Source organism: Gobio gobio (assembly GCF_949357685.1).
Source record: "Gobio gobio genome assembly, chromosome: 7".
Lineage (NCBI taxonomy): Eukaryota > Metazoa > Chordata > Actinopteri > Cypriniformes > Gobionidae > Gobio > Gobio gobio.
In genome coordinates, this window is record NC_137103.1 from 12256658 (window position 1) to 12279350 (window position 22693).

A 22693-nucleotide genomic window follows, 5' to 3' on the forward strand; every position below is an offset into this window, starting at 1 on the left:
TTTATTCGTATCCAAAAACGAGGCTATCTGAACACCATGGAGTGTTAACGCTCTCGTGCAACACTCCAATTCATACTCGAAGCCATAGGGCGCTCTCTCAAAGAAAAAACTAAACTGTTTCGTAGAAGTAAAACCCTGTCACGTTCCAAAGGCATTCAGCGCTGTAGCAGGTGCTGAATAATCGCTATGACTGATGAAACGTGACATCAAACACGATTGCGACAATAGCCTATATGGTTTGTGTTTTTCCAGCCATCTCAAGGTATTTATTGACAATAAAGAATATGAATAATGCAGTGCTAACTGACAGCCTTTTTAGTGTTTAGTATCTTCTGCTTGCCAAGGCTGCTACTCCAGTCTTCAGTATCACATGATCCTTCTGAAATCATTCTAATATGATCATTTGATGAAAAGGAAACATTTAGGATTATAATCATTGTTGAAAACAGCTGTGGATTTTATTTTTCAAGATTTTTTAATGAATAGAAAGTTAAATGAACAGCATTTATTTGCATTGAATAAAGCATGGATAAATCTTTTGTTATATTATAAATGCCACTTGATCAATTTAAAGCATGTTTGATGAATAAAAGTATTAATTTCTCTCTTTTTTATCTTTCTCATCACATGTTTGAATAGTTTCATGATTTCCACAAAAATTAAGCAGCACAACTGTTTTCAACATTGATAATAATCATAAATGTTTCTTGAGCATCAAATGAACATATTAGAATGATTTCTGAAAGGTCATGTGACACTGAAGACTGGAGTAATTATGATAAATTCAGCTTTGATCACAGGAATAATATAATTTTTTTATTTTTTACTATATATTCACACAGCTGCTTTACATTGGGATAATATTTCCCTGTATTACTTTTTTTACTGTATTTTTTATTAAATAAATGCAGCCTTGGTGAGCAGAAGACTTCTTTCAAAAACATTTAACAATTGTAATGTTTCCAAACTTTTGATAGGTACTGTATATTTTCTGCCTTATTCAGTGATATTTTTTTTACAAAGCATAAAATCCATGGGGACTTAATGCACAAGTGTTTGTAGTACATAAACCAATCATAAAATTGGCATAACATATAGGGAAAACATTATAGATATTAGTGGTTATTGTTCAGCAGTGTTTTTGATATCTTACTGAATTAAAAGCAAGAGATGAGATCAATTAAATCTGTCAATTAGACAAAAAAGGTCAGAAAAAAACTGGTATTACACCTGACATTTCTGTCCCCCTCACTTCTGAAAAGATGGCTACGCCCCTGAGCTTAGACAACATATACATATGTTTATCACTTTTAGCAGTGAATTATGAAACTTCAAAGGGTTTCCTTTAAAATGACACCAAAATTGTGTATTTAGACCACTGTATGTATGGGAAGCTTTTCAATTTGAGTAGGCCAAATCCAGGCGGAAATCCCAAAAATGGTCCCAGAGCTTAAGAGGTTAAAGGGAATGGGAGATGAGACTCTGATTGGTTAATTGCACGTTACGCCCAAAACACACCCATGACTCATTAAAGGGTTAGTTCACCCAAAAAGGAAAATTCTGTCATTAATTACTTACCCTCATGTCGTTCGACACCCGTAAGACCTCTGTTCATCTTCGGAACACAAATGAAGATATTTTAGTTGAAATCTGATGGCTCAGAAAGGCCTCCATTGGCTCAATGCACGGTTCACTCTCAAGACCCATAAAAGCTACTAAAGACGTCGTTACAAAGTCCATCTCACTACAGTGGTTCTACAATAACTTTATGAATCGGCGAGAATAGTTTTTGTGTGCAAAAAAAACCTAAATAATGACTTATATAGTGATGACGATTTCAAAACACGGCATCATGAAGCTTCGAAGCGTTATGAATCAGTGAGTCGATTCAGCAGTTTGGATCGCCAAATTTCAGCAGTTTGACACGCGATCCGAATCATGATTCGACTCACTGATTCATAACACTTCGAAGCTTCATGATGCCGTGTTTAAGCTATAAGCTAAAAACAGTTATACTGTTTTCAAGGTCTAACCACGTCATTATTGCCATGTGGAATGATTCTGATTGGCAGAGAAAAGGCACAGTCACAGTAAACTTCCACACAAGGATAGACAGCAGAGCATATCACTAAACTAGGTAGACTAGTTGTCGCCCCATCACTAGAATTAGATCATTGTTGACCTCGGAGGTTGCAGAAAGGTCTGGTGTTGTGTGCAGAAAATGTCCATCTTCAATATTGGGCCTGCACAGATCATGCAACACACACACACAATAGCTCCCTACTAGAATCACAGCTCTCCCAAGGTTGGAGAGTCTTAACTACATATCAACAAAGCACTTCACCAAAACATGCTGATAACATGTGCTTTTCTCTCAGTGAGAGAGACAGACAATTATACAAACCATATTCATTTAGATTCTTTAGGGTTTCAGTAAAAGGAAATATCAATTTAAATCAAATTAAATAAAATGAAAGACAAATCCATATTTCATCTCTGGAAGCCGGGCTAAATGAGCAATCTCTGTTACTGCATTCCTGTCGAGTTGGAGGTGTGAGATGCCTCCAAAATCCAAACACACAACAACATGTTCTGAAATCAAGTGTTTTTGCGAAACATCACACACGCCCAGGACAGACCCTCAGTCACCACCCAGAGACCAAATACAAACTTTAGAAAATATAAAGGAAGAAACAATCATTGGTCTTCTTGATATAAGCAAAATCATAACTGGAAAGAATCATTATAATCATAATAATTACATAGGAGGATGAATATTGATTGAGGCTTTGATTATGAATTTAATTAGGACATATATACAATTATATTGAAGCGGTAGTGGATTTCCGAATCCACCTTTCAGTCCCCCCTTAGGCCCCCATGCACCCCAACTTTTGGTCTACCAATTTAGGCCGCTTCATAATTCTCAATGCCCCCCTTGTCAAGTTATAATTTTGAAAAACATAAAAGCTCTTTTTCCTTCAAGAATTTAACAGGGATAATTTGGCTTTATCATTGGCTAGATTGATTACCAACAAGCACATATTCATCCTCACAAGGACATACTGAATTAACACCCCATGCCATCATTACCACCAAGATATATCATTCAAAAATAGGGATTGTAAAAAAAAGTTTTTTCAAAACACAGATCTTTTTCAGGTTCAAAACACAATAGTGGCCTGAAATAAAAATAAAAAGTAAATAAATCAAAATAAACAACAGAATAGTCCATCCAATAGCATTCAGTCTCTACATAAAACATCCTTCAGTTTACAGTCTACATACGTGTACCATCTTAATTACCTCACATCCTAAACCTTCCTTCTTCAAACATAGAACCGAACTAGAACATTCATCTCATCCATCTCAATCATTATTTTCACATACTCAAGAACCTTCTTGTTAAACTTGCTATTTCCATCAAACCCAACTTTTCACATATCATCATAGCCCACATCATTTTTAACCATAAATGAACATAACCATAAAAAAATGGTTAATGTTAAAACCTTTTCATCAAAATGACTTAGTTATCACTTCGTATTACATTCAATCAGCTTGTTCACTCATCTTCATCTTGTTGGCATTATGCTTAATCATACTCAATACCCATTTATTATTCAAATTCAACATATTATTGGTAAAACATTCAACATCATTCATCAGGGATTTCTTTAAAGTACCCTTTTTTTTTATTCTCAATGTCTTGTTGATTAAAACTCTTCAGGTGTAAGCTTCAAATGACCAAAATCTTAAACCTCTTAATTCATGTCATTTGGCAGTGATACTTATCATCAAATCCCCACTAGCCTTATCTTGCCACTTACACCAAAATTGTAATAACTTTACCAAGAACTTACACATTTTCATAATCTCCCATATCACTTTATAAAGTATTCAAATTTGTACTATAAGTCATCATCAATTTCTTTAAAGCCGTTTTGTCTATATTAACTCCATTTAACTTTACAGGTGTTCATGAATTCTGTCCGAAAATCACTTTTTCACAAAAATCTATCTTTTGGGGCTATTTCTCTCTTGTTTTAACTTGTCACATTATTCCTCTATCAAAAAGATGGTCTGCAGATGCACCATATGATCATTCTTGTTTCTTATCTCTACTGCTCTGCAGAAACCAAAATGTTATATTCCTCTTATCTCAATCCCAGTCACACAGAAAGACTTAAAGTCCCTTGCTTCTTTAACATTAATTGTGGTTCTCTATAAAAATCAAAATATCATGACTGAAAAATTCAATAAAAATAAAACCTTTCCTTTAGAAGTTATCTCTGTGGTCGCCCTCCGGCCTTTCAGAAATTTGAGGGAGTCTCTGGATGATTTAGATAGTGACTTCAGCCAATTTGTCACTTTTTCTCTACCGTCAAGTCTATAACATTTACGTTTACCATTTTTAATCAATTGACATTATTTAAAGGGGTGGTAAAAAACACATTCTTTTGAAGGCTTGATTGTGTTTGTGGGGTGCACTGTAACGTGTTCATGCTTCGTTTTAGAAAAATTGCATTATATCTCATATATTTGACCTTTATTCTACACTGCTCTGTCCCTCCTTGTAAAAACGGTCTGATGGTTTCCAGATTCTATGAAGCCAGTCCCTCATAAATAAGCAATGGGCTCAGATTGGTTAGCTGGCCCAGTGTGTTGTGAATCGCTAACCGCAGTGCACGTTTGTCGGAAACGTCACGCCCCTTACCTTTACCGGTAGACTGTGCTTTGGTCAGTATTAGAAACAATGGCGTCAATAAAACCATATGAGCCCGAATCAGACCCAGAACATTTGAGTGAAGATGATCGAGCAGAACCTGTTCAGTCCTCAAGAGTAAAGACTGCAGATCTATAGTGATCACTACTGAATGGCACCGTTACTTTTGTATTTTTAGAACGATTATAGCCAAATATTTGTCGCAAGAACTATTAACCCACAACAAACACTAAACATTGGCTTTACTAGTAGCCAAATCAAACACAGAACCATGTTTAGCATGCCTGTAGATAAACAATACATAAAAGCTCTAATCAAAGAATCATTTACACTAATGCCAAGTTCGCTGTTGAGATTTAAAAAAGTTTGTAACGTTAGGTGTTTGTCGGATAACGTTAAGTATGAATGAGCATTTAACAGACTGGTTTGCAGAACAGTGTTGTCATTTGTTTACTTCCTTGCTCCAACGTACAGTTAACAAAACAAACTATTACAGGAAAACACATTGACGAAAAATAAATCATTCTTACAGGTTGTGGCCCGTAAACAGCTTCTGTTTTTAAATCCATCTTTCAGGACAAGCCTTTTTGCCAATCCTACATTGAACTTGCGAACATTCTGGAAGCTTTCCTCCGTGAAATGTGCAGCACAGAGAGCGAGATTTGGGTAATAATTATGAGGGATGTAATGGAAATTTTAATGCATGCTTTAAATAATTTTCAGTAACCGATGCCTTATTAAAATAAACTTCAGAGAACATTAAGTTCTGCTTAGTTTCGCCCAAACTAAATAACAAGAAAAGGGCCTAGTTCAGAGAAACTGTAAAAGAGGAAACTTCTGCCCGGCAACAGGCAGACACAGAGAGTATTTATCTTAAGGAATATGTCATGTTATGTTTATGTGTTTTTGATACGTGACTTTAGTGAACCCTCTGTGTGCAAGCTGCAAAAGAAAATAAAGAGGATGTTGAGTGTGGCAGCTTGTGTGCGCGAGGGTGAGGGTATAAAGCTTTCAGACACAGAGCGAAGTTCGCCTTTCTCTCTCTGAATGCTCAGAGTGATGAACACCTTACTTGTAGGAAATAAACAATTGTTAAACCTTTCAATACTTCTCTGAATCCTGATTACTTTGAAGATAAAATAAAAAAATGGCCTCGCCCCCCTTATTTAATATTCTCGGAGGAGGGGTTTATGTAAATATTGAGCCTAGTGATGTCACCAACCCTGGAGGAATGTCTATAGTCCCTACCGGCCGTTTGCTGTAGTCTTTAGAAATTGATTTCTTTAAAAGCAAATATCTCCCTTTGCTTTAAACGTTGTAACTTTGCAGATGTTGTTTATGCTCAAACAGCAACATTACACACTAGCTAAAGTTAGAAAAGTGAAATCGTGTTTTACCACCCCTTTAAATGTATTGAAATTAATGCTGCCTTCACGTGCTATCGGAAATTTCCTAATTCCCACTTTAGAAGTCGTGATTACTAGCTTGCATTCAAGTGTTTTTGTTGTTGGAATGAACAGGAATCATGGTGGACACCAGGTTATTATTGCCTATTTATTGGGAAAGTCTTATTAAAAAAAACAACATCATATGCACTGACAACCATATAAACATTCTGTAATTTCAGTCAAATGCAGGCTATTTTCGCTGTATACCAAACATACACTCACCTAAAGGATTATTAGGAACAGCATACTAAAACTGTGCTTGACCCCCTTTTGCCTTCAGAACTGCCTTAATTCCACGTGGAACTGATTCAACAAGGTGCTAAAAGCATTCTTTAGAAATGTTGGCTCATATTGATAGGATAGCATCTTGCCGCTGATGGAGATTTGTGGGATGCACATCCAGGGCACGAAGCTCCCGTTCCACCACATCCCAAAGATGCTCTATTGGGTTGAGATCTGGTGACTGTGGGGGCCATTTTAGTTCAGTGAACTCATTGTCATGTTCAAGAAACCAATTTGAAATGATTGGAGCTTTGTGACATGGTGCATTATCCTGCTGGAAGTAGCCATCAGAGGATGGGGACATGGTGGTCATAAAGGGATGGACATGGTCAGAAACAATGCTCAGGTAGGCCGTGGCATTTAAATGATGTCCAATTGGCACTAAGGGGCTTAAAGTGTGCCTAGAAAACATCCCCCACACCATTACACCACCACCACCAGCCTGCACAGTGGTAACAAGGCATGATGGATTCATGTTCTCATTCTGTTTACGCCAAATTCTGACTCTACCATTTGAATGTCTCAACAGAAATCGAGACTCATCAGACCAGGCAACATTTTTCCAGTCTTCAACTGTCCAATTTTGGTGAGCTTGTGCAAATATTAGCCTCTTTTTCCTATTTGTAGTGGAGATGAGTGGTCCCCGGTGGGGTCTTCTGCTGTTGTAGCCCATCCGCCTCAAGGTTGTGTGTGTTGTGGCTTCACAAATGCTTTGCTGCATACCTCAGTTGTAATGAGTGGTTATTTCAGTCAAAGTTGCTCTTCTATCAGCTTGAATCAGTCGGCCCATTCTCCTCTGACCTCTAGCATCAACAAGGCATTTTCGCCCACAGGACTGCCGCATACTGGATGTTTTTCCCTTTTCACACCATTCTTTGTAAATCCTAGAAATGGTTGTGCGTGAAAATCCAGTAACTGAGCAGATTGTGAAATACTCAGACCGGCCCGTCTGGCACCAACAACCATGCCACGCTCAAAATTGCTTAAATCACCTTTCTTTCCCATTCTGACATTCAGTTTGGAGTTCAGGAGATTGTCTTGACCAGGACCACACCCCTAAATGCATTGAAGCAACTGCCATGTGATTGGTTGATTAGATAATTGCATTAATGAGAAATTGAACAGGTGTTCCTAATAATCCTTTAGGTGAGTGTATGTGCTTCAAATGATTACTCGTATGTAAATATGCACTACATTAATGTCAAGACAAGATGATCAAGCTGTTTTGGGGGGAAAAAACTAATAAAACCACACCTGCCATAGTTGTTCTCCCCGCCTGCACGTTTAAAGTTTATGACACGCCCATCTCGGGAATTGGGGTATCAAAATTATTTCCGAACTTCCCAGTGGTAAACACGACATCAGAGGGCGTTCATGTGCACTTTTTTACCCCGGAAACTCGTATTTACAATAATTACGATAGCACGTGAAGGCAGCATAATAAGGAATCTTTGAGTAAACTTTGAGTATCATTTGAGTAGCTCATTGCCGGGCCGAGTGTCCTGGTTTTCGGTAATCAAAATTTTGTCAACCTACCCAGGAAGTAAAGACATCGTTAAAATAGTCCATATGACTCCAGTGGTTCAACCTTAATTTTATGAAACGGAGAGAATACTTTTTGTGCGCAAAAACAAACAAAAATAACGACTTCATTCAACAATTTCGTTCCAGCCTCTAAAGTGCTGCCTTCACGTGTGATCGGAAATTCCCTACTTCCCACTTCTGAAGTCGTAATTACGAGCTTGTTGCATTCAAGGACTTGTTGTCGGGATGAACAGGAATCATGGAGGACACCAGGTTTATTCATGCCTTAAAACCAAAATGATATAGTCACTGGCACTGACAACCAAACATTTAAGATGCTATCCAGATAGCCCGCTTTCTGACGATTCTGTTTCGATCAAACGCAGGTTATTTTCGCTGTTTATTAAACATACAATACGCTTCAAATGATTACTCGTATATGTAAATATGCACTACATTGATTCCGATAACACATGAAGGCAGCATTGGTCTAAACTTGTTCGCGATTCAGTTCAGATTCATTTGGACAGTTCACTCACGCATTGAATCGTTTGTAGTGGTCTCTTACAACGTAACATCGTGTGGTCTTTTGGGGTCTGTATGAGTTAAGTTTTAATAAGTCACACTCAGAGAGACAGAGGTGTGACTACAATATAGAGATATAATTGCCACTAAAAGAAAACAACAACACTAATTCTAAACTTTGACAAAAATACTGATTAAATGTTTTTTTTACAATGTTTAAGTATATATATTTTCACAAACTATTCATCACAAAAGCTGTTATAAGAGCAGTTGGCCATCCAGAAAAATGAATGGATCTCTATGGGGCCTCTGCTGGAAGAATATGGTTATTACACTGACTTTCAAAATGTATGTAATATACATTTTTTATACTGCAAAAAAAAAAAAGGCAGAATTCTGCCTCTAACACCTAGATCAATACCCAGAAACAACTCATATTTAACTGTGATCAGCATTAAAGTGTTTTTTTTTTCCATAAAAATTTTATATTTCATATGCCGTGGGCTACCAAAATGTTGACGGTCCAAATCAATGCCATTTTGAAGGGCTTCAGAGGCTCTGCACGATCCCAGACGGTAGGGTCTTATCTAGCCAAACCATGTGTCATTTTCTAGCGTGACCTTTCTGGCGTGACTGCGCAATCCGTGGTGCGTCGCAGAGCAGCGCAAGATGAGCAATTTACGTTAAAAAGTATATGTTTATTTTTTCTTGAAAATGACCAATGTTTTCGCTAGATAAGACCCTATTCCTCGTCTAGGATCGTGCAGAGCCTCTGAAGCCTTCCCTTTGAAACTGCATTGATTTGGACCTTCAACATTTTGGTTGCCATGGAAGTCCATTGTGTGGAGAAAAATCCTGGTATGTTTTCCTCAAAAACTTAATTTCTTTTCGACTGAAGAAAGATCTTGGATGAGATGGGGGTGAGTAAATTATCAGGAAATTTTCATTTTAAAGTGAACTAATCCTTTAACTAAGAAATTTTACTGCCATTTAGGAGAACTCTATAGTGGTGAGATAAAACGCTTTGTGAATACGGCCCCTGATGATTACTTGGTCACTCATCCAACCATGCTTTTGGCTTCCTAAATAGGCAGGATTTTATTGTTTGAAGTTTCACTCATATTTTCATTTAAGGGGAAAAAAGACCACAAATATGCTAAAATATTTAATGATTTTGAGTGTTTCATACAGATTTCATACATCAAATTATAACTTTGGTAATAAAAAAATACAAATATTGGTTTTGATGTGTCCCAACAATTATACAGAAATGTTATTGTAAGTTTTACTTGTTTTTATGTACATTCCAATAGCATATTACGATCTTAAAACATTTAGAGCACAATCTTATACATCTAAAATAAACAAATGGGCCAATCAGGAGTAATATAAACACTAATGACTGTAATAATGCAGTATAATGTTATTGAACTTAATATATACGGTGTAATGAATGTTAATATAGTGCAAATACTTGAAAATATCTAAAAATACAAATCTTTAAAAGCAGCAGGGAGAGACGGTACATGCATCTCTATGTTTTTTATACACAGCACAGATAAGAGATGTCAGTTTAAAATGCCCTCATCAGCGAGATTTCAGCATTGGTACCTGTGGTCTGAAGCTCTTCTGAATAAACTTTTAAAATGTTTGGAAAGATATTTTGCTTTTGAGATTATATTAAAGGGATAGTTCACCCAATAATTAAGACATTTCTGACTCTGGACCACAAAAAAGTCATACGGGTAATTTCTTTGAAATTGAGATTTATACATCTTCGGAAAGGCAATTTCACTAATAGCCTACTGTTTGAAAATCTGGAATCTGAGAGTGCAAAAAAATGTAAATATTGAGAAAACCACCTTTTAAAGTTGTCCAAATGAAGTCCTTAGCAACACATTGCTAATAATCAGTGTTGGGGAAAGTTACTTTAAAAAGTAATGCATTACAATATTGCGTTACTCCCTTAAAAAGTAACTAATTGAGTTACTTAGTTACTTTTTAAGAAAAGTAATGCATTGTGTTACTTTTTCTCACCTGGCCTGGGCTTGTTTTTTGGGTTTTTTTCTTTTATAACAAAAAAGTTCTGTAAAGACCTCTTCATACCAAAATTGAAATAATAAGCCTCAGGCTGAAGTAAAATGCTAATTCACGCATGAACAGTAGAGGGCGCAGCTCTGCTGCCATGATTCTGGATAATGGAAGAATAGGAAGCAGGAGAAAAAGATTTTACCAATAAAAACAAAAAACATTTTTGCTCATGGTTTAACTGAATCATCAAAGGTCAGCAGCAAGACATTGGTCAATAAAGGTAGTTTAAATGCATACAAATATTTGTTTTATTTAACATTTAATTATTGGAGGTTTGCATAGTACTCTGATTTTGCATTTGACTGATTTTATTCATTTTGAGGAGTATTGATGTAATTTGAACCACTCCAATCAGCGAACAGAAGGAGTGGCTGAGAGCGATGACGTTGATGTTGTGCGCTAGTTTGAGATGACATATGTCACGACCAAACGTTAGCGATTGGTTATGGCAGATCCAGAGTGGCTCTGGGCAGATCCAATAGTTTTAAACTTCAACAGAGTTCCCGCCTTCAAGGAAGTGAACGCTTGTCAATGGAGAGTGGCCAGACTCTCTGTATAAATGAAATGTACGAGAGTCTGGTAGGACCAGGCTATTTTTATTATGCAAGTGAGATGAATAATGCTACAATAACCATCATGTTTACACACAACGCCTCTGCACTAACTCTCGATTTTTCTCAACATGGGGACAGGAGAGCTGTCAGTCAAATAAATGTGAAAAAGTAACTCAGATATTTTGTTGTACATTTGAAAAGTAATGCGTTACTTTACTAGTAGTTACTTGAAAAAGTAATCTGATTACATAACTCAAGTTACTTGTAATGCGCTACCCCCAACACTGCTAATAATAATACATTTTCTATGTATTTACGATAGAAAATTTACAAAATATCTTCATGGAACATGATCTTTACTTAATATCCTAATTTTTGGCATTAAAGCTGCACTATGTAACTGTTCCGTCCACTAGAGGTCGCCTATTCAAAACAAAGGCGTAGTTTGATGATGCCAAGTTTGAGTGCAGAATCTTGGGACATGTGGTGTTCAGCTCACAGCCGGTGGAAAAGAAGCAGAGCAGGACTGAGTGTTGTGGAGCTGAGCAAGGCCGCAGGAGCGATTGTTAATAAGAAGAGCGGAACACACGCCTCGCGAGCAGCAGGACTTTTATTATGACACAGTCGCCGGAACCTCTTCCGGTTTTCCGGTCATGAGTATGAGGTAACGCAGCTCTGTTTATCATATTAGATACGTCTGAGTGTGTTGAAAATGATGTTATGACGTTACTCGTTCGCTCGGCGGCTGCTATGACACTTGTTCACACTGCAGTGAGAGTAAAACGTTTCTGCAAAATAAAACCAGAAACCGAGGGTAACGCAGATATAATGCAATTGACAGGCGACTCCCTCACATGTCCCGGTTCCTTGGTTAAAATAGCAATTTTCTCACGATTTACAAATAGTTGGACACATTTGGGATATTGTAAGTACTCAACTGAACAAAATATATAACACTGGCCTAGTGGTTTTTGGACATTTTACTGAAAATGTTTTACATAGTGCACCTTAAAGAAAAATTAATAATTTTGACCCATACAATGTACTGTTGGCTATTGCCACAAATATACCCGTGCAACTTATGACTGGTTTGTGCTCCAGGGTTACATTTTGAAAAATGTCTCTGTGTTTTTTGTTTTTAGTCCATACAACAAAAGTCAGTGGCAACCAAAACATCAAACAAAAGAAAATCCATACAGGATTGGAACAGCATGATGAGGGCGAGTCATTATTTTGGGCGAACTACCCTTTTAACCTTCCAAACTTGTTTCTGAACTCTTCCTTTAGAAAAGCGGTTTCATCCAGACTCCTCTGCTTTTCCGTTGCGTCTGCGTGCCTCGAGGTCCATGAGGGATCTTGTGCTCACGGCAGTGCCCGCTTTAATGTCCTCTGGGTTTGTGCTGTTATTGCTCACAGTTTGTGCGCTTTCTTCTCTTGGCCTCTTCCAAGAGGGGCGAGTTGCGATCCAGAGAACAAGACCACCAAAAGCAGCAACGAGCAGCCCAAGAACGTTTACTAAAATGGCTTCTGGAGGAGAGTCTTTATAAGCTGGGCTTTTCCTGTAAGACATTCCAAACAACACTTAGAAACACCACTACTAAATGCAAATTTGCCTCGTCTTTCAAAGCGCACATGACACAATATGCATTTGCATTTGTATGGTTTGTGTTGTGTCTGAAGCTGTACTTACAGGCCAAAGATGAGCTTCTCAGTGAAGCCCATGAGAGCTGTGGCAATTACACTGGTGAAGATGAACAAGCCACTGTAGACGTGCACAGGCATTAGAGCTGCACGCACGTACACTGGAGTTGCAGGTATCAGATAGACGGCGATGCCCATCACTATCTAAATCATGAGAGAGAAGAACACATCACACCTTAGAGGGCTCTGACAACATAAATGTTACAAAGATTAAATCAACTGTATATATAAAATATTGATACATTGCTAAGCGATTAGAAAACAACTGAGTTTCTATTTAACCCTTTAACACTATCCCTAAAATAACAGTATCCCTAAAACCACCAGCGGGTCAAATTTACCCATGCACATGATTACTGTACTGTTTTAATATGGCTAAAAAACTTTATTACGTCACTGTATTATGCCATTGTCTTCACAAAAGTAATGTCTGGAGTCATGAAATTATTATTTTTAGTCATCAACTATGTTTTTGTCCTGTTGTTTTATGCTATTTTAAGCAAGCTACACTAATCACTTTTTGGTGACTATAGCTAAATCAGCCTGCAATGACAACGGTAATTCGAAGGCAATAAATACATATTTGGGTGGTGTAATATTATAATACAATGTCATTAATCACATATTAAGATAACCCATGTTATTTAAAGTATTAAATTACCCTAAATAGACAATAAAGAGCTATAATAATTCACCGCACTGCATTAGCAACGAGAATAGTTTTTTGTGTGCAAAAAAAACTGATTTCAAAATGGCATCACAGCATCATGAAGCTCGATTCAGCAGCTTGGATCGCCAAAGTCACGTGATTTCAGCAGTTTGGCGGTTTGACACGCGATCCGAGTCATGATTCGACTCGCTGATTCATAACACTTCGAAGCTTCATGATGCTGTGTTTTGAAATCGGTCATCACTATATAAGTCGTTATTTAGTTTTTTTTTGCGCACAAAAACTTCTTGTCACTCTATTATTGTAGAACCACTGTAGTGAGATGGACTTTGTAACGACGTCTTTAGTACCTTTTAAGGGTCTTGAGAGTGCACAGTGCATTGTGCCAATGGAGGCCTTTCAGAGCCATCGGATTTCATCTAAAATATCTTCATTTGTGTTCCGAAGATGAACGGAGGTCTTACGGGTGTCGAACGACATGAGGGTAAGTAATTATTGACAGAATTTTAATTTTTGGGTGAACTAGCCCTTTAAAGTCTCGAAGATACTGTAGCAAAGCCAGCCTGTATCATTTGATTTTACTAGCCAGAGAGAGGGTGGAAAATAGGGCAGTCAACGAATATTCTAAATTCGAATATATATTCGAATAGTTTTTAAAAAACGAATTTCGAAGGTGAAAATTAATATTCAAATAAATAATAAAATGTGGGGAAAAAAACACCCGCGGTAGTAGAGGCGTGGCTGTCTGCTTTGCGAGTGGGCGCACTAGCGCGCCTGAAGCCTTGTGTACTTTGGCCTGTCTCCGCAGCGCGAGCCTCCGCTGACTGTGCGCGCTCCTCCCCAAACGGACGAGGTGTTTATACTTGACGCGCTCTCCATTGTGCTTTTCTTTGAAACGACAGATGGCGACTCGGAGTAATTGTTCTATAAACTATCAGGAAAAGCGTTGAGAAGAAGTGGGCTAATGTACACAGGTGACGATATTTATTTTAGTACACTTCACCGAAAACCACACTACAAAAGAATCATGTAAAACAGATCAAAATAAACCTTGATATTACTTGTGACATGAGAACAAAATGTATGTAGAAATGTAACATTAACTTATACAACTCAATTTATGATATCTAAATGTTTCCTAATTTCACTAAACACTTTAGTGAGTTTTCACTTAGTTTCGTGAACATTTCTTTATTAAACGGGCTTTTTTATGCTTTTGTAGGCTCGTTTTGTAAATATAAGCAACCAATTTGTATGTGCAAACTGGACCAGCCTTACTTTGCATCGCCCGCCACAAGCTTCTCTGTCTGCAACACGACAAGAGGCCATAACGGAGAAATTAATTTTGTTCATTTGTAAGGACATGAGAGCGATCAGTGTCGTGGATGGGGCGGCTTCAGGGAGTTCTGTCAAGCAATGGAACCGAGGTACTGACTGAATAGATATTGCATGAATAAAGATAAATGCACTGCTTCCACTGGTTTGATTATTTACCGTTTCATGTCAAGGAAAAGTTCCATGTTTACCACAGCACAGCTCGCTCGGAGCGTTCAATAATATGCTGTAAAACTTATATTAATATTTGTTTCAATCACTGAATGAGGCCTGCTATATTTGGGACAAGAGTCGCGACCTTAAATTGGTTGCACAAAACTCTTGATCAGCTCTCAAAATGTGTTTGTTCATTTAACCCGTTATGAGCAGAGAGGGTGAGGGCGAGAGAGAGAGGTCTGCGGTCTTTAGCCATTAGTTGATTTACTTGTTTTTGTGTAGGTAATACGTTGTCAAATATGTTTAAACTTAAATAGACTACCTATATAAGTAGTTATGTCTCTTTGAATTCATTTGTCCTGTTATTGACGTAATGCGCGTCATTGATAAAATGCGCAACCAGATGGTCGAATAGTTCGAATATTCGTGCTTTTTTTAGAGGGAATATTCAAACGTCATTTTTGAGCAATTTTGACAGCCCTAGTGGAAAATGAGTGAAAAAAGGGTGGACATTTGTTTAAATGAAACTAAATTGTGTAATTATGACTGTTTTCCATGGAAGTGGACTGGAAGTGGACTGGATGCTGCAAAGGTGTAGGATAATAAAATTGCCGTCTGAGTGGAATAATGCAATCTCCTCTTGATGCGCCCCTTTTTTACAATATACAGTTGTTCTAATATTAACAAAACAGAAACAGAAGATGTACGAGTGTGTGTGTGAACCATACCTGTGTTGGGTAGAGTATGACAGCCGCCAGGCCGACCCAGCTGTGCAGGCTGTACATATTGGGAATATTCTTTGCATTGTGGAAATCAAACACAGCCACCACAGATATGACAGCTAAGATGAAGGCGAGGACATGCAGCCCTGCGTGGATTAACTTCATCATCTGCTTGCTGCACCTCCAGGTCCATGGCAGCCTGTACACAACAATTGCTGGAGAAAGACAAGGAGAAACAAGTGAGCTTTTGGTATGAATACTACTTTTTAATTAAGATGATACCCAAAATCATGGGCATAGTTATAAATACAGTCAACTGATTAATTACATTCCTTCAAATTAGAATAGGCAACAGTGACTGTTGTTACGTCCCTGCTGTAGGTAGGCAGTTCAGTATGTTTTGAGACATAGGCTACTGAAATCCTTAACTTCAAATGGTGTTCTAAAAGTCTAATTATTTTTGCCCCTTCTTTTCACCACATACATAGCAATGGAAGCTTGTTTCCACCAAGTCAAGTCACCTTTATTCATATAGCGGTTTTTACAATGCAGATTGATTCAAAGCAGCTTCACAGTGTTAAACAGGAAAATAATGCAACAGAATTTGATTCAGCTGCACAGCAGCTCTGGAGAAAACGCTGATGTCATCGTCCAGCTCAGTTCAGTTCTCATACAGTGTCAATGCGAGCGGATCAGTAATATAGTTGAACATGTTGTGTCCCCAACTGAGCAAGCCAAAAGCCAAAGGTAAAAGAGGCAACGCTGGCAAGGAACCAAAACCCCATCAGGTGACAGAATGGAAAAAAAAGACTTGAGAGAAACCAGGCTCAGTCGGGGTGCCAGTTCTCCTCTGGCCAACGAACAAACAGTGCATGATTATGATTCAGGCAACATAACAAATCAGAAGTCATAGTAAAACGCTAGTAAGGTTTGTAACTGTGGCTCTGTGAATTCCAGATGACCACCAGAGGCAGGGACGGACTGGGGCTAAAAAACAGCCCTGGACTTTCTCCCAAATAGGCCCATCATCCGGCCATTCGCCCCTAGCCGTGCGCAACAGAAACTAGCAAGGATGTACTATGCCACAATACTGTCAGACTATCAGACAAGGTATTCACAACAAGTGACATCTCAAAACCTATGGCTAGGCCCTATTAATTTTGTCAGTGAAGCTTTCACAAACAACCACCATGTCTTTGCCAATTCCACAATAATAAACACAAATATGAAAGACAAGGAAAAACTGCACTCTGATGAAGACAGAAAGTGCAAGCTAGGATTTTTTGGTTAAACAAAAACGTAGTCAATTATTTAGCCCCCTTCCTTGTATGTTAGCACGTTTAGAGTGGTAGCAATGTATGCCTGATGTTTTCCCATTTAATTCAATACCTTAGTCTTCATTCCACCAGAAAATGTGAGCTCACTACAACCTCTCATATACAACAACGTGAATGAAAGAAATGAAAACCAATGCAATACGATGATGAATGTCCAAAAGATGACACCCACAGACTGTTTTTAAATGAGTTTGGATACATATTTTTTGCTTTTAAAGTGTGTGTGTGTGTGTGTGTGTGTGTGTGTGTGTGTGTGTGTGTGTGTGTGTGTGTGTGTGTGTGTGTGTGTGTGAGTGAGTGAGTGAGTGAGTGAGTGAGTGAGTGAGTGAGTGAGTGAGAGAGAGAGATATTTTGGTTAGATCACAGTTGTAGGTTACAGTTTGACAAAAGCACAATGTTTTGTTTTATTGCGAGTGTACACAAATATAAGCAAACACTTTGCAGTTTGAATGATGTCCTGTATGAACAAAATGACGGAGTATGTATTGTTTTTATGTTTCCACTGTTCGATCGCGGCATCGCGTCCGGGCCTCATCCCTCTCTCTCTCTCCCTCTCTCCCTCTCACTCACTCACACACACGTCTCTCTCTAACAGTAGTTCTCCGCATTACATTAATTTTCGCGCAAGTTTTATTTATTTTTATATCGTGTATTCTCCGTGTAAATTCATGCACCGAGCCGTGACGCCCGTGCCAATTCTGGAAATCCGGGGACCAATCACAAACTGGCTACTAGTAGGCCGACTCTTCTTTCTCAGGTTTTTTTTTTTGCGCAAAGCAGCATATAAGTGATTGTATTAGTGCCCCTGCTGTTGGCTGTTCATATTGCATTATTAGACTCTTTTCTTTCTCTTTTTTTTTTTTTTTGCCGACGGCCGGGTGACGGCCCTCGGTTGGACGGCCGTTCTGGACTTTTCCAGAACGCACAGATTGTCAATCCGTCCCTGACCAGAGGTGGTGCTTAGCACTAGTGGATTATTGCAGCGCCAGCCAGACAGATCGAGAGAATATAACAACAAAGTCACATCACCGACCGAGCTGCGAGGATATAATACACAGTAGCTCGGGCCCTGCGCGAGAACGCATTCTGAGGCTTTCCGAATGACAAAAGAACTCGTTCAGAACTCACAGAACCACAGTTACATACGTAACTGACCACCAGAGGCGGTGCTAAGCACTAGGGAATGACACATACCAACTAGAGGTCTGCACAGGCTTTAAACTGAAGCCCGAACCCGGCCCGTACCCGAGATCATTTAACCCGACCATCCCATTCATGATTTCTTCAAGTGTGTGTTTGAGATCGGTGTTATAAACATGATCCTGACAATCCAGCAGATGATACAGCACGAGTGCAGCAATCATGTTTGAACCCTGGGGGGTTTTCCAGAAAGCAGGTTATGTGGCATACCTGGGTATGTTTAAGAGTAAGTTAGCAGATAACCTCCACTTTCAGTTCCAAAAACAGAGGTAACTTTCAGGGAATGCAAGTAACCATGGCAACTCACTCTCTGAGCATAACCTGACATACAGATGTCAGATATGTTTTATATAATTAAAATATTAATATAATTATTAATATAACCAAATTTGTTTCAGTTATATAATATACTAGCCTGGATGCCAGCCGAATTTAGCCCCGCCCACAATTTTTTTTGCTCGGGCAATTCGGTCTGGACTCGCTCCATAGAGGAGTAATTATGCCCGAACAGAAACTGTTCGGACCAATGAAATTGTCAGGGCGGGCTTTAGATGATGATGGACAGATGAGCAACAGTAACGTAATCATCCACGTCATCGAAGGCTCTTGGGTTGAATTTGCTCTTATCCTAAATGGAGAACTTGTTCGTATATGCATTCACCTTCACTATTTCTCTCAGAAACGATGATCGTGTTGGTAAGTACTTTGTGTATCCTTAAATTATTGTATTACTGGCAAAGATCGTTTACACTCATATTTTTCTTGTAACGTTACTTAATCCAGCGTGCGTGCAGACAGGGTTTCCAAGTGTTGTTGCAATGTCGCGCACAATTGCTACTCAAAACTATAGCCCAAAACAATAACTTTCCGGGGTGTTCTCTGGAAAAAAAATGGCGTTTGGTTGGCAAAATGTTATTTTGGCAAGGTTGCCTGCTAAAATTCGCATTCCTGGGTTTATATAATCACATAATTGGGGTCGCTTCAACCCGCGGACATGGAGAAAAACACGGACTTGGCAACACAGTGCAGTTGAGTTCTGTTGACATTTGACAACTAACGTTACGCGTCGCTCCGTTGCTCTGATTGGTTGTGGGTCTATCCAATTGAGGTCTTTCCTGGCTCGGTTGAAACACGCCCCATAATCAAAGCTCAATGGAGCGGTACCAGACTCATATTCTGACTAGAATTGAGTATGGCCACGCCAGGCTAATAATATACAATAGTATATATAAATTCTAAAGAATTAGAATAAAAAATAAATAAAAAATAAGTTTAAATGTTCAATGTAAGTTTAGGTATTCAATTAAAATATATTTAATATATACATTTAATGTGAGCTCACACATGGATATGCATTCAATTAATTAGCATCAAACAAACAATAGATATTTTTTTAAGATTACTTATTAAACGAAAAGATGATTGCACAACCACCAAATAGGTGGCGATGTGCACTAAGTAGGTTATGTAAATCGCCATTAAGAAGAGGAGGAAGTAGAATGGCACGCTTTTTCTTAGCATCTGTTTCCATGGTGAATCATCGATCCGTTGCTCTGTTGAGAATGTCTTGTGTGTTCACGGTTAACATACTCTGAGTTGGCTGAACTTCTAGACCAGCAATGTTTTGGTGCTACTTAAGAACCACTTTTCCTGGTTCGGAGATGGTGCTTTGGGTGTGGAAAGACAAAGAACCGATTTGAAACTAGGCTCTGGCTCCGAACCATCCCCAGCACTGCCTCGGTGGAAAAGGGATAATTGTGCACTTGGGCAGAGTACATTGCCTCTTAGTGCTTCATCAGGAGATACCACCAAAGCTGCTACTGGCTGTTCGATCTCGCCCTACTCCAATAGAATCAGCCTCCGCCATTAAAGCTAGAGTACGGGCTGTCTTTGACCTCCTTCTAGGCACATTGGAACCTGTAAGTGCACTGGAGAATTGTTACAAAGTCCTTACACGGTGGCATCATAAACACATTTGCATCTGAAAAACACACTGGTCTGAATAGGCTGAGCCAGTGATTCATCAAGGCCCAAAACCGCCACCACCATCTGTAGAACAGACAATGTGTCATTCGGAGAGGATGGCCCAACTCCTGATGAATGTCCAGACCCGCCACTCCAACCGCCTGCAACAGACAGGCTGGAGAAAACATCTTGAGGGGGCGCTTGCATGGCAGGCTCCACCAACTCTACACTATGGAAATGCGAATTTGAAGCACTCGTAGAAAGGGCATCCAAATCGAAGTGCTAGCATGCGGGTTTTTTCTTTGTCGGAGGTGTGCCAGCCGCTGCTAATGCATGATGCTTGTGAGCACGCCACGGGGCTGAACCTTGTTGAGCTAGACTAACAGATGAGTTGGGGTCTAATTCAGCAAGGTGAAGATGTCGTTCTGACAGTGGTAGCATACTACAGTGGACTAGGGGTGTCCCCGACTAAGGATTTACACATTCGAATCAGAATTGTTGAATCTTTCTATAGTCGAATCATCTATGTGTGTGTGAATGGGGCACACAACACTAGGTAGTCAGCAGGAGGGTAAAACTATTTTTATTTTATTTTAAACACTGCAACAACTTTTAATAAAGCGACCAAAACTGCCTGCCAACTGACAGACGAACTGACAATGGCTTTCTTATTTAGGTTTAAATAAAAGGTAATGTGGTGGTAAACATTCGTAAAACGTTTTCTCATAACATTTTAAAGCCGCAATCGAAATACAGAACATCACACAAACATATAAAAGAACATTTTGATAAATAAACCTAAAAAAATACCTGCCTAGAGAGGAAACGAACACACTGACTGCATTCAGGATTTGCATTTCACATTTTGCTCAATTAAATTGGCAAAATTTCCTGTGCCAGCATATGCTTTCAGTGCAGCGCAACATCGACACAACGAAAAACAATAAAAAGCATTCATTTACAGAATTACCTTAGAACAGAATATATAATTTCTAATAATAAAAAATAAATAAAAAAATCAGAATCGAGCATAATAAATGTGTGCAAAATGCCCCCTACTGTTTTTCCAAAAATAACCACTTTATTGTTGCGATGGACTAAGTTGACAAGAGTAATGTAGGAGTATTCACTGTGAAGCTTGCCCTGGCGACCTGAGAGGAAACCGATTTCATGGAAGTGATCTAATTTTCAGCAGTAAATTTAAGCATTTTAAAGCTTGTTGTTTTGCAGAACATCACAGTTATGATATGAGAATAGTAAGGCCTGTAGTTAGGAAGTAGGCCTACATGTTATTTAATTAAAATATAATCATATTTTTAGAATTATATATTTTTTCAAACCTAGTCTATGGGCATTACTTCCCACTATGAGGTAACCATGGTCTGAACATCACATCTTTTGTTATGTTTTTTCTCCATCAAATGTAATCTAACTAGGTGGATAAATAAAAATATTTGGACTTTATAGTTAAAAATGACCTCAAGTTAGCATCATCCAACAATATTTATCAAATAGGCTGATTTTCAGCATGGTTCATTGAAAAAATATTCATATTTATCTACTGTTATTTTGGCTTGTCTTTGTAATTTTAAGGTAAAAATGCTTGTAGCCTAATCAGATTTTGCTGTAAATGTATGAAGTAAATTTTATTTTTTTAAATATGGGGGCAATTTACTCCACCCTAGGGGGCATTCTACCCTAATTGATACTTTTTTTTCCTCAAAAAAAAGTAAAAAAAAAGTATTAAAAAAAAATTGGGGTAGAATGCCCCCATTCAAACAATAAATAAACAAACATAGCCTATTAAAAAAAGCAGAATTGGACTTTATAACTCGCACTGGTCAGAATTGTGAGTTAAAAGGTCGCAATTATCTTCTGAATTGTTTTATTCGTGGCGGAAACAACATGTTGCATAAAGTCGAACATAACGCAAAAGAGTCTCAAAGAAATTACGGTCGTCCGTACCATGGTCCCAGAATCGTCTGAGAAAAAGTAACAACTTTTTAGATAAGGAAATGGCTACTTTGTTTACTTTTTGTGAGTTAACACTCTACTTGACTAACTTCAGTCTCAGTGCTGTAACTTTAAATAGTGATTAAAGACTGAGGAATGTGAACCTCTGGTTGCTGAATGAAATGTAAACATACAAACTCCTTACCGATTCCCTGAAGAAAAATAAACCCGATCACCATTAACAACGGGTGCCAGTTAAACTCAGCCGCTCCTCCGTCCCATCCGAGCCCCTCTTTGTAATGTAAAACCCACGTTAAAACGAACGCAATCGACACAAAACCGACCGCCAACGCCAGAGTGAAGAAAATAAGAAACTGCTTGTAGTTCTCCATCCTCGCAGTCTGAACTGAAGTACAGCAGAGCAGCGACACGAGACACGTCGGACGGGGGGCTGGGTCACTTCTGACTTATCCAACATTATCACCCAAACAGGGTGTGTCTCAA

General features: G+C 38.5%; 1 protein-coding gene across 1 annotated transcript; it reads right to left on the minus strand.

Moving 5' to 3' along the window:
* Positions 1 to 9658: 9658 nt before the first annotated feature.
* On the minus strand, positions 9659 to 22624 carry cybrd1 (cytochrome b reductase 1). The gene is made up of 4 exons (XM_079821337.1): positions 22395 to 22624; positions 15741 to 15949; positions 12841 to 12995; positions 9659 to 12709 (listed from the first exon to the last, which is right to left on the minus strand). The coding sequence occupies exons 1-4, from the start codon at positions 22579 to 22581 to the stop codon at positions 12448 to 12450; spliced, it is 813 nt and encodes a 270-aa protein (XP_079677463.1). The 5' UTR covers positions 22582 to 22624; the 3' UTR covers positions 9659 to 12447.
* Between the last annotated feature and the right edge of the window lie 69 nt (positions 22625 to 22693).

Bases quoted from the DNA above. Each gene is read 5' to 3' on its own strand.
- cybrd1 (XM_079821337.1), bottom strand. From the start codon at position 22,581: ATGGAGAACTACAAGCAGTTTCTTATTTTCTTCACTCTGGCGTTGGCG. The intron at 15,950-22,394 runs GTAAGGAGTTTG...GTCTTTCTCCAG, and splicing joins TATTTTTCTTCAGGGAATCG to CAATTGTTGTGTACAGGCTG. The intron at 12,996-15,740 runs GTATGGTTCACA...CTCATGATTTAG, and splicing joins TCATACTCTACCCAACACAG to ATAGTGATGGGCATCGCCGT.